Source organism: Camellia sinensis, chromosome 11 (assembly GCF_055761805.1).
Source record: "Camellia sinensis isolate YWXY chromosome 11, ASM5576180v1, whole genome shotgun sequence".
NCBI lineage: Eukaryota > Viridiplantae > Streptophyta > Magnoliopsida > Ericales > Theaceae > Camellia > Camellia sinensis.
The window spans coordinates 11,327,958-11,341,700 of NC_138971.1; the positions used below are offsets into that span (position 1 = coordinate 11,327,958).

The window sequence follows — 13,743 nt, forward strand, 5'->3', positions numbered from 1 at the left end:
ACTAAGAAATTAGATGGTGCTACGTGCCATCATTAGCGGTGAATGGGAATGACACAAGCAGTTGTTGTGGATAGAGTGTAAGGCGGTGATGCCTGAGTGAAGGAGAGAGAAGAGAGGAGAATGAGAATAAAGAGGAATGGAGGCGGTGATTGGCAGCGATGATTGATGCTATGGTTGCTGCCATAAGAGAGAGAAGATACAAGAAGAACATAAGTTCGACGGAAGGATGAAGAAGGCAAGGGTGGGTATAAAGGTCAATTTACCATTGTTGTTAGCAGAAGTTAGACGTGCACTTTGGTTCATAAAACCAAGTGGGAGTTATGTAGTGATTTTCGAATGTTAGAAGGATAATTCGCACTATGTCCAAACCTTAAGGGAGTGAAGTGAAGTTTGCTCATAAATTTATCCACATGAGACCAATTGAGAAAGTAAAATTTTTTGACATAATTTTAAAAAAAAAAATCTTTAAAAAAAAATTTGTGACTTATATGAGTTATTCCAATCAGCTACTAATAAACTGATTAACACCGTCTTTATCAATTCAATCAGCTTATTTTTTTCACTCATTGGATGAAAACATCTTCTTTCTAACAAAATCCCATCGTTACAAGACTGCCATAACTTTGGTTTAGTTTTGATAAACTTGTTTCATTAATTTTTTAAAGAGGTAAGTTATAAATACATTTTTTAAAATATGTTTAAAATATAATTTTTTTTCTTGTAATTTGAAAAATTACAAACTCCATTATCAAAATTTTTTATTTAACAAAATTAATTAAAAAAATAAAATTTATAACTGTTCTCCTATACAATGCTAAAATTACCTAAACTATTAATTGAAATAAATTTCTAATATCATTAAAAATTATTAATTGACTTAGTGGTTTATTAATAAAATGGACTATTTATTATAAAATTAGAAATTTCAAAAGGTGAGATGTAATTTTCAGAATTATATGGGACAAATCGTATTTTTAGCAAACTTCATAAGTATATTTGTAATTTGTCATTTTTAAAAAAATAAAAAATTCATTTCAAGAAAAAAAATTAAAAAAATTTATTATTTTTATACAATATTATCATAGGAGATAAATAATTTTGAAAAATATATTTTAATAGAGTATTTATTTTTTCAACAAAACTTCAAAAAACTAATTTCACAATTTCCAACCAACATGACACTACAAAACCCATCCATCCCTGTCTCTCTCATAAAAAATTAATGTCATAAAGAATTTTCCCTCTTTCACACTGCTGCTGTCTTTTGCTTCCTGTAGCTACCTGCTTCGCTCTCTCTCCCAACCAAAACCCATCCATCCCTATCTCTCTGATCAATTCTTGTTTGTTTTATCAACAAAAATGCTGAAACTAACAAAACCCACTTCACAATTCATCTTCTTCTGGAACCTGACTCTCTCTCTCTCTCTCTCAAGCGCATAGTAGTTGGTTCTTTGAGATGGGTGTGCTGGAGTTGTGGGTAATCCTCATTTTCCTTCTTGTGTTCTCTTCACGAGTTCAAGTTTCGAATTCCCAAAACATCACATGTAATTCGAACGATCTCAAGGCTTTGGAGGCTTTCTTGATTGGATTAGATTCAGGAACTAGCAATGGTTGGGGAACCTCAAATTGCTGTAACTGGTCAGGAATCACCTGCAATTCGTCTTCTTCACTCGGCTTCTTCAACGATCCTATCCATTCCGGTAGGGTTGTGAAATTGGAACTCTCCGGGAACAGATTGACTGGCAAACTCAACGAAACTACTTTCACTGGTTTAGACCAACTCACAACCCTAAACCTCTCTATCAATTTCCTTGGAGGCTCTCTTCCTCCATCTCTGTTTCAATTGCCGAATCTACAAGTCGTCGACCTCAGCAGAAACAATTTCTCTGGTTCAATTCCGATGAGTATCAACCTCCCTTTTCTCGAGATCTTCGACATTTCTCATAATTCATTCGAAAGCTCGGTTCCTGTGGGGATTTGTATCAATTCAACTCGAATTCGAATCATTGATTTTGCTGTGAATTACTTCTTTGGTAGAATTCCATCTGGGTTTGGGAATTGCAGCTCGTTAGAACGCGTTTGGCTTGGTAAGAATTTGCTCGCCGGAGATATACCGGAGGATATTTTCCGGCTACCGAGATTGAATCAGTTGGGTCTTCAGGATAATCAGTTTTCAGGTGAGCTCAGCAGTGGGATTGGTAATCTCTCTGATCTTGTTCATTTGGATATATCATTCAATTCGTTTTCAGGGCCTATCCCAGATGTTTTTCATAGATTTGCAAAGTTACAAGAATTTTTTGTTGAATACAATAATTTTTCGGGTCAAATTCCCAATTCTCTGGCGAATTCTAGGACTATTACTTCACTTGTTTTGAGAAACAATTTTTTGAATGGTGTAATTGAATTGAATTGTTCTGAAATGACCCATCTGGTGTTGCTCAGTTTAACCAATAATCGGTTCACAGGGCCAGTTCCTGATAATCTCCCACTCTGTCCGCGACTGAAAATAATCGCTCTTTCAGGAAACAACTTTACCGGGCAAATCCCAGAAAGCTTTAGGAATTTTCAAGGCCTCTCTTGGATTTCATTATCAAATTCGACCATTTTTAACCTCTCCGCTGCCCTTGACATCTTGCAGCATTGCCAGAACTTGACTACTTTGTCTATTACCTTTAGTTTTCATGGTGAACAATTGCCTTCCTTTCCTATTCTAGGGTTTAAAAATTTGAAGGTTTGCTTTATTGCCAATTGCAGACTCACTGGTGTGTTCCCCCAGTGGTTGAGTGGGTTGACAAATTTGTGGTTGTTGGATTTGTCGTGGAATCGATTATGTTAAAATAAATTGATGTATATTATTGATTGATTTGTATTGAAGGTTGTATTTTGTACAATGGTTCAGGAGCTCCTTATAAAGGAGAAGTTTACAAACAATGCACCCAAAAGCAACCGAAAGCAAAGACATCATGATCAACTAGGACACACTTTACAGCATAGAATACACTAACAATATAATGCACTAACAGCCCCCCTCAAACTCAAGGAGGATAGGCACAAACCAACTTGAGTTTGAAGAGAGTAACAAAATAGAAAAATAAACTGATAAATAAAATAAAACAGGATAGGAGACACGGTATGGTCGTGTCAGACCGTTGTAGGAGACACGGTATGGTCGTGTCGGACCGTTGTAGCAGACAGTTTACGGGGTCATGTCGGACCGTTGTAGTAGACACTGTGTGGTCGTGTCAGACCGTTGTAGAAGACAGTTTATGGGGTCATGTCGGACCGGTGTAGCAGGACAGTTTACGGGGTCATGTCGGACCGTTGTAGAAGACAGTTTACGGGGTCATGTCGGACCGATGTAGCAGCTGACCGGAATCAATGTCGGGACAGTTTACGGGGTCATGTCGGACCGTTGTAGAAGCTGACCGGAATCAATGTCGGGACAGTTTATGGGGTCATGTCGGACCGTTGTAGAAGACATTGTGTGGTCGTGTCAGACCGATGTAGAAGACAGTTTATGGGGTCATGTCGGACCGATGTAGAAGACAGTTTATGGGGTCATGTCGGACCGTTGTAGCAGAGGTTGTGGTGGTGCACCAAGGGGGCGACTTAGGGAGTGCGCCATGAGCGACTTATACATGATACTGTGTATAACCCCCCCTCAAACTCAAATAGGTGTGAAGATAGAAACCTATTTGAGGTTGAAAATGGATTGATAAAGCTGACCGGTGTAGAAGACACTGTATGAGTGTGTATATAGGCTGCCCAAAAAATATACATGGATGTAGATATCGAGCCCTCAAAAGTCGTGCCCTCAAAAGGTGTGCCCAATCTGTCAAAAGGCGTGCATCAAAAGGCGTGCCCGATGCATCAAAAGGCGTGCCAGATATGATGGCGAGGCACGTGAGTGCCTTGGCTGGCGTGCCCGTTTGTCTGGCGTCAGAGGCGCGCGATGCGCGTGGCTGCCTCGGCTATTTAACCAAGACAGAGCTTGAGTCCGAGGCAGAAGCAAAAAACCTGCGAAATCCTCTGTAAAACTCTTCGTTGTGCTGAGAGAGAGAGGCTGTAACACTGTTGTGCTGAGAGAGAGAGTCTGTAACACTCTGTTGCGAGAGAAAATGGCTTCGTCGTCCCGTGGTTTGCTGACTCTCTTTCCCGACCTCAACGAGTCAACAAGAGAGATAACGGGTGCGGTGTCCCGTGAACCGCAACCAAACACTACTGGGTTTGCTCCGTTGAACTTTCCGATGCAGTCGGTGGAGCAAAAAATGGCAGTGCAAACGGATGTGGAGGCGAATCAGTATACTTTGAAGGCATGTGTGGAGTCCATGACGGCGGTCACAAACTTGTCGCACCGGCTGCAGAGTAGGACAAATGAGGTGCAGCAATTAAACTCCCAGCTGGCTCTGCTCCAACGCATGTATAAGGATGCGCGAGCAGAGATAAGCGTGCTAAGGGCAGAAAACAAGGAGCTGAAGCGGAAGGCCACCGTGATGTTCCGATTTGGAGGGCCGCCATATGCTGCAGTGGAGGAGCAGGGAGTAGTGATCATGCCCAGTGGAGTGGGAAACACGGAGGCAACACCGTCAAGGGCCGTCCAGGACGGAGGCAATAAGAAAAGACCGACGGCAGAATAGAGAAGAAAAGTCCCACCTGTGAATGTGGTTGTTTGTTTGTATTTTTTTTTTTTTTTTTTTTTTTTTTTTTTTTGTTTTGTGTGGGTGTGTAAAATTGTGAACGGGGTTGATCCCGAAGATGAATAAAATATGAGTGGTGTGCAAATTTGTAAATTGTTTGGTTTTTTTTTTTTGTTTTTTTTTGTTTTTTTTTTTTTTAAGAAGGGGAACACGCCCATGTGATAATAATAAAAAATAATAAGAATGACAATGAGAATTGGCTCATTGTCCAGCAAAGTGATGGGAGAAAGGAGGAGAGAGAGTGTGTGTGAGAAATATCTTATAATAAAATAAAAATTAAAAAAAAAGAGATATATATATATATATATATATATATATATGGGGCAGTGGAGAAGATGGGTGTTAAAAAAAAAATTGGTGGGTATTTGAAAGATGGTGTTTTGATGGGAGAGATGATTATGTTTTTTTTTTTTTTTTTTTTTTTTTTTTTTTTTTTTTTAAAGACACCACCATCGTAGTGGAGCATCTCTGCTATGTTACCCATCATCACTCTCACACAACAAAGGAGGAGAGAGAAAGAGCCCCTGAGAGAGAGAGAGAGCACGAAACATGTGCTACAGCAGGCGCACAATATACATTCATACATCCCATCAAGCTTTTCCCTATCTTTCGTGCTCTGCGGAACCTCTTTCCCAGGCACCGGAGGCGGGTTCGTCCGCTTCAACCATGGCTCAATACTCTTATACTGGTTATAGTCATATCCACAACCAAATCCTTGATCACGAACATATGGGGCAAAGGCGTGATCGTCGACGACGACCCAGATTCGATCTTGGTGAGGCAAGCCAAGCCATTACAGCCGTCGATGTTCATCGCGCAGGACCCACAGATTCCCTCGCGGCAAGATCGCCGGAAGGTGAGGGTAGGGTCGAATTCGTTCTTGATCTTTTGAGGGGGCGAGGACCATTGGACCACAGTCCTTGAGGTCGATCTGGTAGGCCTGGAGCTCCGGCTTCTTCGGGTTGTCGGGGCTCCACCGGTAGATTTGGAAGGTCTTGAGGTTGGAGTTTCATGGGTTGAACTCACACTATGATGGGCAGCTTCCGTGACGAAGAATATCGATTCTTTGATGCCCATGAAGGCATGGCATCGGCATCTGATTGCCTTAAGTCCTCCGATTCTAGTTTCGGTGTTTCAAATGGTGTCGGAGAATCAGGTAGTTGAATGCAGTGATCTGCGTAAAGAAGAGATTGACAGAATTACGAAGGATAGTGGAGCAGTACTGAGGACATCAAGCTTTGAAGATGAGTTTACTTCAAGCCGGTCTTCCATGTCAAGTTGGGCCAATGATGTTTTTGATGTGCCGGAAGAATGTGGCTCAAATGTATGCAGAATTGGGAATTTGTGGCAGCGGAGTGAAGGTAGGTCCGGCGGGCGGCCAAGGCGAGGCTGCCGCCCGCCGGTGAAGCAGAATGACTAGGTTGTTAACCTAGCTCTGATACCATGTTAAAATAAATTGATGTATATTATTGATTGATTTGTATTGAAGGTTGTATTTTGTACAATGGTTCAGGAGCTCCTTATAAAGGAGAAGTTTACAAACAATGCACCCAAAAGCAACCGAAAGCAAAGACATCATGATCAGCTAGGACACACTTTACAGCATAGAATACACTAACAATATAATGCACTAACAGATTGGATGGAACAATTCCGCCATGGTTAGGTAATTTTGAGTTTCTGTTTTTCATTGACTTGTCGAACAACTTTTTTACCGGAGAGATACCAAAGAACTTGACTAGATTAGAGCACCTCATCTCCGGGGATGTCTTACCGGAAGACCCTTCTCTAGGCTTCTCATTCCCATCTATAGGCTTTTCATTCCCAGTTTCCATCCAACGAATCACGAGCGTTGGCCAGTTGCCGTATAATCAAATTTGGAGGTTTCCACCGACACTTGACCTCGGCAATAACTTTCTCACCGGACCCATTTGGCCTGAGTTTGGGAACCTAAAAAATTTGCATTATTTGGACCTAAAATGCAACAATTTATCTGGAAACATTCCTGAGGATTTGTCTGGTATGATGAGCATAGAGATTTTGGATTTGTCCCATAATGATCTATCTGGAGCTATACCTCTTTCGTTGGTAAATCTCAGCTTTCTATCCAAGTTCAATGTTGCTTACAATCAACTGTATGGGGCAATCCCTACTGGAGGGCAGTTTGAAACCTTTCCAAACTCGAGCTTTGAAGGGAACATAGGTCTATGTGGTAGTGAACATTCGTCCTCATGTCTGATTAGCAATCAAGTTCCTCAAGTAGTCTCTCCTAGCAAGTCGATGTGGGGAGAGATTATTGTCAAAATGTCGTTTGGGATGGGATTTGGGACTGGATTTGGGACAACTGTTGCTGTTATGTTCTTGTTTGTTCTAAACAAATTAACATTTTACAAAAAATAACCTTTGAGTTAAATATTAGAGAGATTTCACAGAAAAGTCCATGATATATAAATGAAGGAACTGTATTCTGGTGAACGAACCATTGATATGATGATTGAAATGCTTGAACAATTCAAGATAATTGTAAGAGAATTTGGATTATTTTTGTTTGTCCACGGGATAGGATCATATCTGTTGTAATATTTTCCATGCACAAATGGTTTTCAATTTTGATGGGATTGCTCTGTTTTAAGTTTCTACTTCTTTCAAGTCTACTGAATTTATGGTGGCTTCGATTTTGCGTGTGTATAATAATAGGGAGTACTCTAAAGAGTAATCTCCAAACATAAAGCATATGTGATTGGGATCTCCTTAAAAACAGCAATTTGAGAGAGAGAGAGAGAGAGAGAGAGTCTTTGTATTGTTGCTGGTTTTAAGTTAGACAGAAGTTAAAAAAGTTATGGAGTCTTGTAACGATGAGATTCTGCTAGAAAGAAGATATATATATATATATATATATTGAGAAATTCTACTATGCTCACGTTATGGATATATGATATGTACTTTAGTTAGGTTATTTTTTTTCTTTTAGTTATGATTAATTTTTTTATTTAGTTATCACTCATAAAATTTTTAATTATACCTCATGTGATGTTTAATTATGATTTTTTTTAATTATGACTCAAAGTATGAAATTATATCATTTTTTTTTAATTATAAGATATATATGGTATACACTTTTTATATAGTATGTATGTAGGCTCCCCCCTCTTTTTTATTTTTTGTTATATGATAGAAAGAAGATGTTTGACATCATCAAATAGGTGAAAAAATAAGTTGATTTGAAGCCTTGTTTGACAATTTCATTTTTCAAATAATCATTGTAAATTGTCATAGCATTTCTTTAATATTTTTTTTTTATATCTTTTAGTATTATGTCAAAAAATTATTTAAAAAAAAAAATCAACATTTTTTTGAATTGTTCAATCAAAGTATGTGTTGGTGTTAATAAATTGATTAGTGGTGGTTTGGGATAACATAAATAAATCACACTTTTGTGTGTGTGCGCGCGCGTTTAGTTATATGTTTTTACTTTGGATTTTTAAATTTTTTTTTTATTTTGACCTGTCATATTTTAATTTTTTTTTTCTAATTTGCTTGTAAAAGTAATTTCTATTCAAAATTAAACACAAATTACCACGTTAACTGTCACATTACATAAAAAATATATATTCTTCTTTAGATTTGTGTCAAAGGTATAAGTTATATGTAATAAAATTTTACTTTGATTTATTGTAAATTTTATTATAAAATTTTAATTTTTAATAAATAAGGGAGTTTTAGCCAAAGTAAACTTCTACTATAATTTATAAATATATTGTTACTGAACAAAATTCAAACTAGAATAAAATTTTCATCATGAATCAGGATAAATTTTTACTGTTGACGATAGTTTCAACAAAAAAAATTTGTAATTTTTTTTTAAAGAATTTTATAGTCAACAAGATTTTGCTTAATAAATTTTAAAAATATTAATTTTATTAAAATCAATATGTAGATTAAAAGTTATATTATTTTAAATTTTAAAATATAAAATTAATTATTAAGAGTAAGATTTTTCAAAAAAAAAAAAAAGAAATAATTTTTTTCGTCCTTTATGAAGGAGGCGTTTATTTTGCAGGGAGTTTATAAATTAAAAAATATTGAACTGTACATTTCACTAAAAAGTAGTCAAATGGTTTTGGTCCCAAAAAAAAAGCACTCTGGAATAATCCCAAAAGGGACAAATCCAATTGGTAACGTTTATATTTTTTATTTATGTTTATAAAATTTTATAAATTAATTTTTATTTATTTTTAAAAAAACATAAATTATAAACTTATTTGATTTGAACAAAATTTTTGAAAAATTTTAAAAATATAAACTAAAACATATATTTGTTCAGGGTTAAAAAATTTATATTTATTTTTTATTATTTATGACAATGGGATCATACATATTATAATTGAAAAACAAAATTAATTAAAAAAAATTATTTGAAAAAAAATTATTTGAAAAGAAAATTAATTGAAAAAAAATATTTGAAAAAAAAATAATTGAAAAGAAAATTAATTAAAAAAATTAATTGAAAAAAAAATATTTGAAAAAAAATAATTGAAAATAAAATTAATTAAAAAAAATTAATTGAAAAAAAAAAATTGTTAGTGAAATTTTTAAGCTTCTGTTTAAAAACCAATGTAAACTCATTTTTTGAATGTACGTTTTTTCCTCAAATTTATAAACTGAGACAACTATTTATAAACCAAAAAAATTATCAACAAGTCTTTATGATAGTTTTTTAAATTTTTATACATATAAACTGTGTATGAGGGGATTCAAGAACGTCGTTGAAAAATTCGAATTTTCTAAAAGATGATAAGAGACTTACATTCTTTAATAGTCTCAACTAAGAACACAAAAGTAAAGAGATGATGGATATAAGAGATTGGGTGAAGAATAAGGCAAAGTAGCTAGAAAGAGAATAATGGCAAGGCTCTCCCATGGATCTCCCATTTTCACTCTCAAGGTTGAAAATGGAGAAGAGAAATTAGTTCTTTCCGAAGAGTTATCTCTCAAAAATTCATCTCTTGTAAAGCTTTGGGTGTGTGCTATTTATAGACATCTCATGATGTAGGATGGAGCCCATGTGCACATGGGGAATATTCTCTCTAACCACCTTGTCCGAGGAGGTGATCTCTCCGAGGATGAGGAAAACCTTCGAAGAGGAGATGAACCTCTCAGCGAACCCTTCTTCTTATCCACATCTAACCAATGATCCCCAATCATCCCAAAGGGTCAGGGGTAGTCCCAGAGGACGTCCTGCCGCATAAGGGTCAGGGGTAGTTCAAGAGAACGCCTTACCACAAATATAGCCGAGTCTGAGGGACCCCCTAGATCGTGCCACCTCAACTCGGGTATAGGCTAGTTTAACCGAAGAGTGAATTTATCTCCACTCACCGTCCTCGGGATCGGGTCCTTTGTTCGGACTCCATTACGCCCATGGTTCTGGTACGTAGATCCTGGAAAGCTCCGAGTCTGCAAGTGTTCTGGGACTTATTAATGGAGCAGCTTCTAGATTACGTCAGAATCCGTTTGAAGCCAAGTGCTTCGGATCTCTAGGTTCGTGGATCCGAACCCTTTCTAGTCTGAGCTCGAGTAAGTCTCTAGATTTGTGGATCCGAACCCTTTCGAGGCTTAGAGCGATTCGGCCCGTTTGATGGCGATAAATCCGGGCTCACCAATCTTGGACTTGTGATAAGTTCGGACCCACCAACCTTAGACTATTAGGCCTAATTAATTTAATAGGCTCAAATTAGCTCCTCTTACAAACTGAAAACGAAATGGTTACCAAACAGTAGTGTTTTGGTATTTCCACGCGCCTAGTTACCTCAATGTGCACATTTAATGAAATATTATTTTAATGGCAATTATACCTTAAACTAAAATTACCACAATGGACATCCACAAACACCCATAATATTATATAAAAATATTCTCTGTACACATATTTTATACTATTGTATCTGCAGTTTTACATTACCCGACTTAGACTAGTCAGTTGAAAGAGTAGAGCCCAGTAGAGTTCGTTGCTCAGACTTTAAAAATTCTTGATGTCCATACCACTTTCAAATCAAGAAAAACTCATTCTTTCTGATACAAAACCAGTCACTCTCAATCATGAGCAATAAAGAAAACTAGTACCAATGGAATTGTTGTTTCTTATGGTTTTTTTCACAACGTTTCAAGGATCTTTTGGAGATTCCAAGCCAACAAAATCGAAGGCCTCCTATGGAATTGGGTCCTCTGTGGTCTTCCCTGTTAGTGGAAATGTTTATCCAAATGGGTATATGCAGTTTGATTATGGGTTTTTATTCTTGGAATGCAATCTTCAATGGAGTGTCTCAGGTCTTCATTTTGTTCAATGGAGTTTTTCTTCAATGTTAAAATCTTCACTGTGAACCAAAATAGGGAAGACATTGCTCTTCAACTTTAAATAGGTGTGTGGAAAGAGAGTTAGTATGTGAAAAGAGGGTTAAAGTGGTGTGTATACAATATATGAGTTAAGAGTATGATTGGTATAATTGGTGTGTGAAATGAGAACAAAAATTAATAATCAAATTACCAAGTGTGTACACTGAGAAAGGATATACACTGAGGTAACTATGTGTGTAGAAATAGAATTTCCCCTGCTTTGGGGCTCTCAATCATTTGTATGGACCTTCTAGGGGCCAAACAAGCCAATACATAGTTTTCATTTGGGATCCGCTTTGTATCATATTGGGTGGTATTTGTATTGTATCATTTTGAGTTTGTATTAGAATTATTTCAACACTAACTTAATTTGTTTATTATTTTGTATTATCATGTTGTGTTATTTTTTATCCATGTTCAATTCATGTTGTGTTAATGTACTTAACTGAAAATATCAAGTCTATGAAAGGAAAAAAAAAAAAAAAATTTATCCACAAAATAAATTTAATGAAATTATTCTCTACTGAATAAATTATTCATAATAATATTTTATTTTAAATCAATTTCATTTTTCTAATTTATAAAAATTATATCCTATTATTATATATTTTTATTAGATTAACTATAAAATAGTAGACAAAATACATTATATTCAACAAAAAAGTTTTATATGAGCCTGAAAATCTTACTTTACATACTTTTTAATAAATTAGATAAAGTTACATAAGGGATTAAAAAATGTCATGACACTTTTTAGTGAAAATTATAATATAAAGTGTACCTAATTTTTTATTAAATGAGTTATTTGTGTCAATTTTATATTACACAGATTTGGCATAAATCCGACTTATTTAATATTTGTATTATCAAATCGTGTCATATATATATTTATATTAGAAAATGATCAATTATAACCTACTAATTACGCGTACAATTCAAGTCGTACTATCCGGTTGTGGTAAAAAAAAAATCCGACCCTTAGCTTTGATAAGGTATAGACATGACCAAAGTTTGTAGTTGTATTTAATTGACTATTTGGGTCTTTTAGGCCTAATGGACTTGTTCCAAGAGAACGTAAGCTTTGGGGTTGGATAATGCAGTCTGGGGTTATTTTATCTATGGGCTATGAGTATAATAATTATTTGGGCCTTTTAGCACTAATGGACTTTGTTTGGAAAGAAGGTAAGACTTGGGTTGAATAATGCAGTTTGGCTTATTTGCCGAAAGGGGGGATTTTATTTAAACCCAAAACATGTTTTAGTACGGCTAATTTAAATTCATAAATTTTAATTTTTATTATATTTTAATATAAATTTATTAATAAGGATAACACATATTAAATTTTAAAATAATTTTTTTTTCTCATGGTACAATCTAATTAGTTATTTCTATTTAAATTTATGTATCTTCTTCCTCAAAGATTCAAATTGTTTCTTCTTCTTCTTCTTCTTCTTCTTCTTTTTTTTTTTTTTTTTTTTTCCTTCTCTTCTTCATTCTTCCTCTAAAACTCTAATCCACCCTACCAAAACTTACCATCGTTATCAACATCATTATTTTTTATTATTTTAAAACCCTAAACCCTAGAAGAAAGTTTGAACAAAATAAAATAATGGATAAGAGTAATAATTAAAATAATATTTTGAAGCAACCTATAAAAAAGGAGATAAGTATTCATATAAAGGAATTTCATAATTTTTATAGAGTATCATGAATTATTTTCTATATCATTTTTTTGACTAAAAATTAAAATTTCTAAGTACTCCAAAATAATTTTTTGTAGAGTACCGGCATTATTTTTTATTTACACCCAATTTCTGTAAAAATTTTACGCACCATGAAAATTTCTAAGTACCATGAAACTATACGCACCCAATTTCTTACGCACCATGAAAATTTCTAAGTACTTCCAAAATAATTTTTGTAAAGCACCATTATTATTTTTTTATTTACACCCAATTTCTGTAGAAATTTTAATTTTTAGTCAAAAAAATGATATAGAAAATAATTGATGACACTTTACAAAAATTGTGAAATCTCTTTATATGAATACTTATCTCTTTTTTTATGAGTTGTTTCAAAAATTATTTTGATTATTACTCTCATCTATTATTTGACTTTATTCAAATTTTCATTAAGGTTTAGGGTTTCAAACTAATAAAAAATAATGATTTTTTTTTTTTTTTTTTTTTTTTTTTTTTTTCCCCGCAAAAAGAAGACTTTATTGATAGAAAAAATAATTTACATCAATAAAGAGGAACTTGGAGCTATAAGAAGCTCCAACCTCCTAGTTGGTGAGAAACCAACGCACAAAGCAAAAGCAAGAAAACCAAAGAGATTAAAACCAGCAGCCCTTCCTGGCTGTGGCTCTACATCAGCCCTTCAATCAATCCAAGCCCCATTTTTGTTTAATCGAACACAGCAGCAAAAACATCTGAGGCACCTGATCATAGCATTCACCAAGAACACCCCCATTCACACAGACCAGCAGCACAGCACCACAACAAAACAGGCAGATTAGACACCAAAACAGAACAACCTTAGAAGTAGAGATAACAAAGTCAGCACAGCCAAAGAAGCCCCAGAACTCACAATCAAATTACAATCCAGACCCCACCACGCAGATAACCCCAGAGCAGCCTACCATAACAGCATGCCA

The 13,743-nt window shown here is 35.1% G+C and overlaps 1 protein-coding gene across 3 annotated transcripts; it reads left to right on the forward strand.

Annotated features, from left to right (window-relative positions):
- The first annotated feature begins 1,180 nt into the window (after nucleotides 1-1,180).
- Nucleotides 1,181-7,336, forward strand: LOC114257283 (phytosulfokine receptor 1). Of its 3 annotated transcripts, none has more exons than XM_082893583.1 (3): nucleotides 1,207-2,198; nucleotides 2,466-2,825; nucleotides 6,334-7,336. In XM_082893583.1, exons 1-3 carry the CDS (start codon nucleotides 1,457-1,459, stop codon nucleotides 7,095-7,097), a joined length of 1,866 nt encoding a protein of 621 aa, XP_082749709.1. In that variant the 5' UTR covers nucleotides 1,207-1,456; the 3' UTR covers nucleotides 7,098-7,336. The 3 variants fall into 3 exon arrangements, with proteins under 3 accessions (XP_082749708.1, XP_082749709.1, XP_082749710.1); XM_082893584.1 differs by having other exon boundaries at nucleotides 1,207-2,177; XM_082893582.1 differs by having other exon boundaries at nucleotides 1,181-2,825.
- Nucleotides 7,337-13,743: the final 6,407 nt, after the last annotated feature.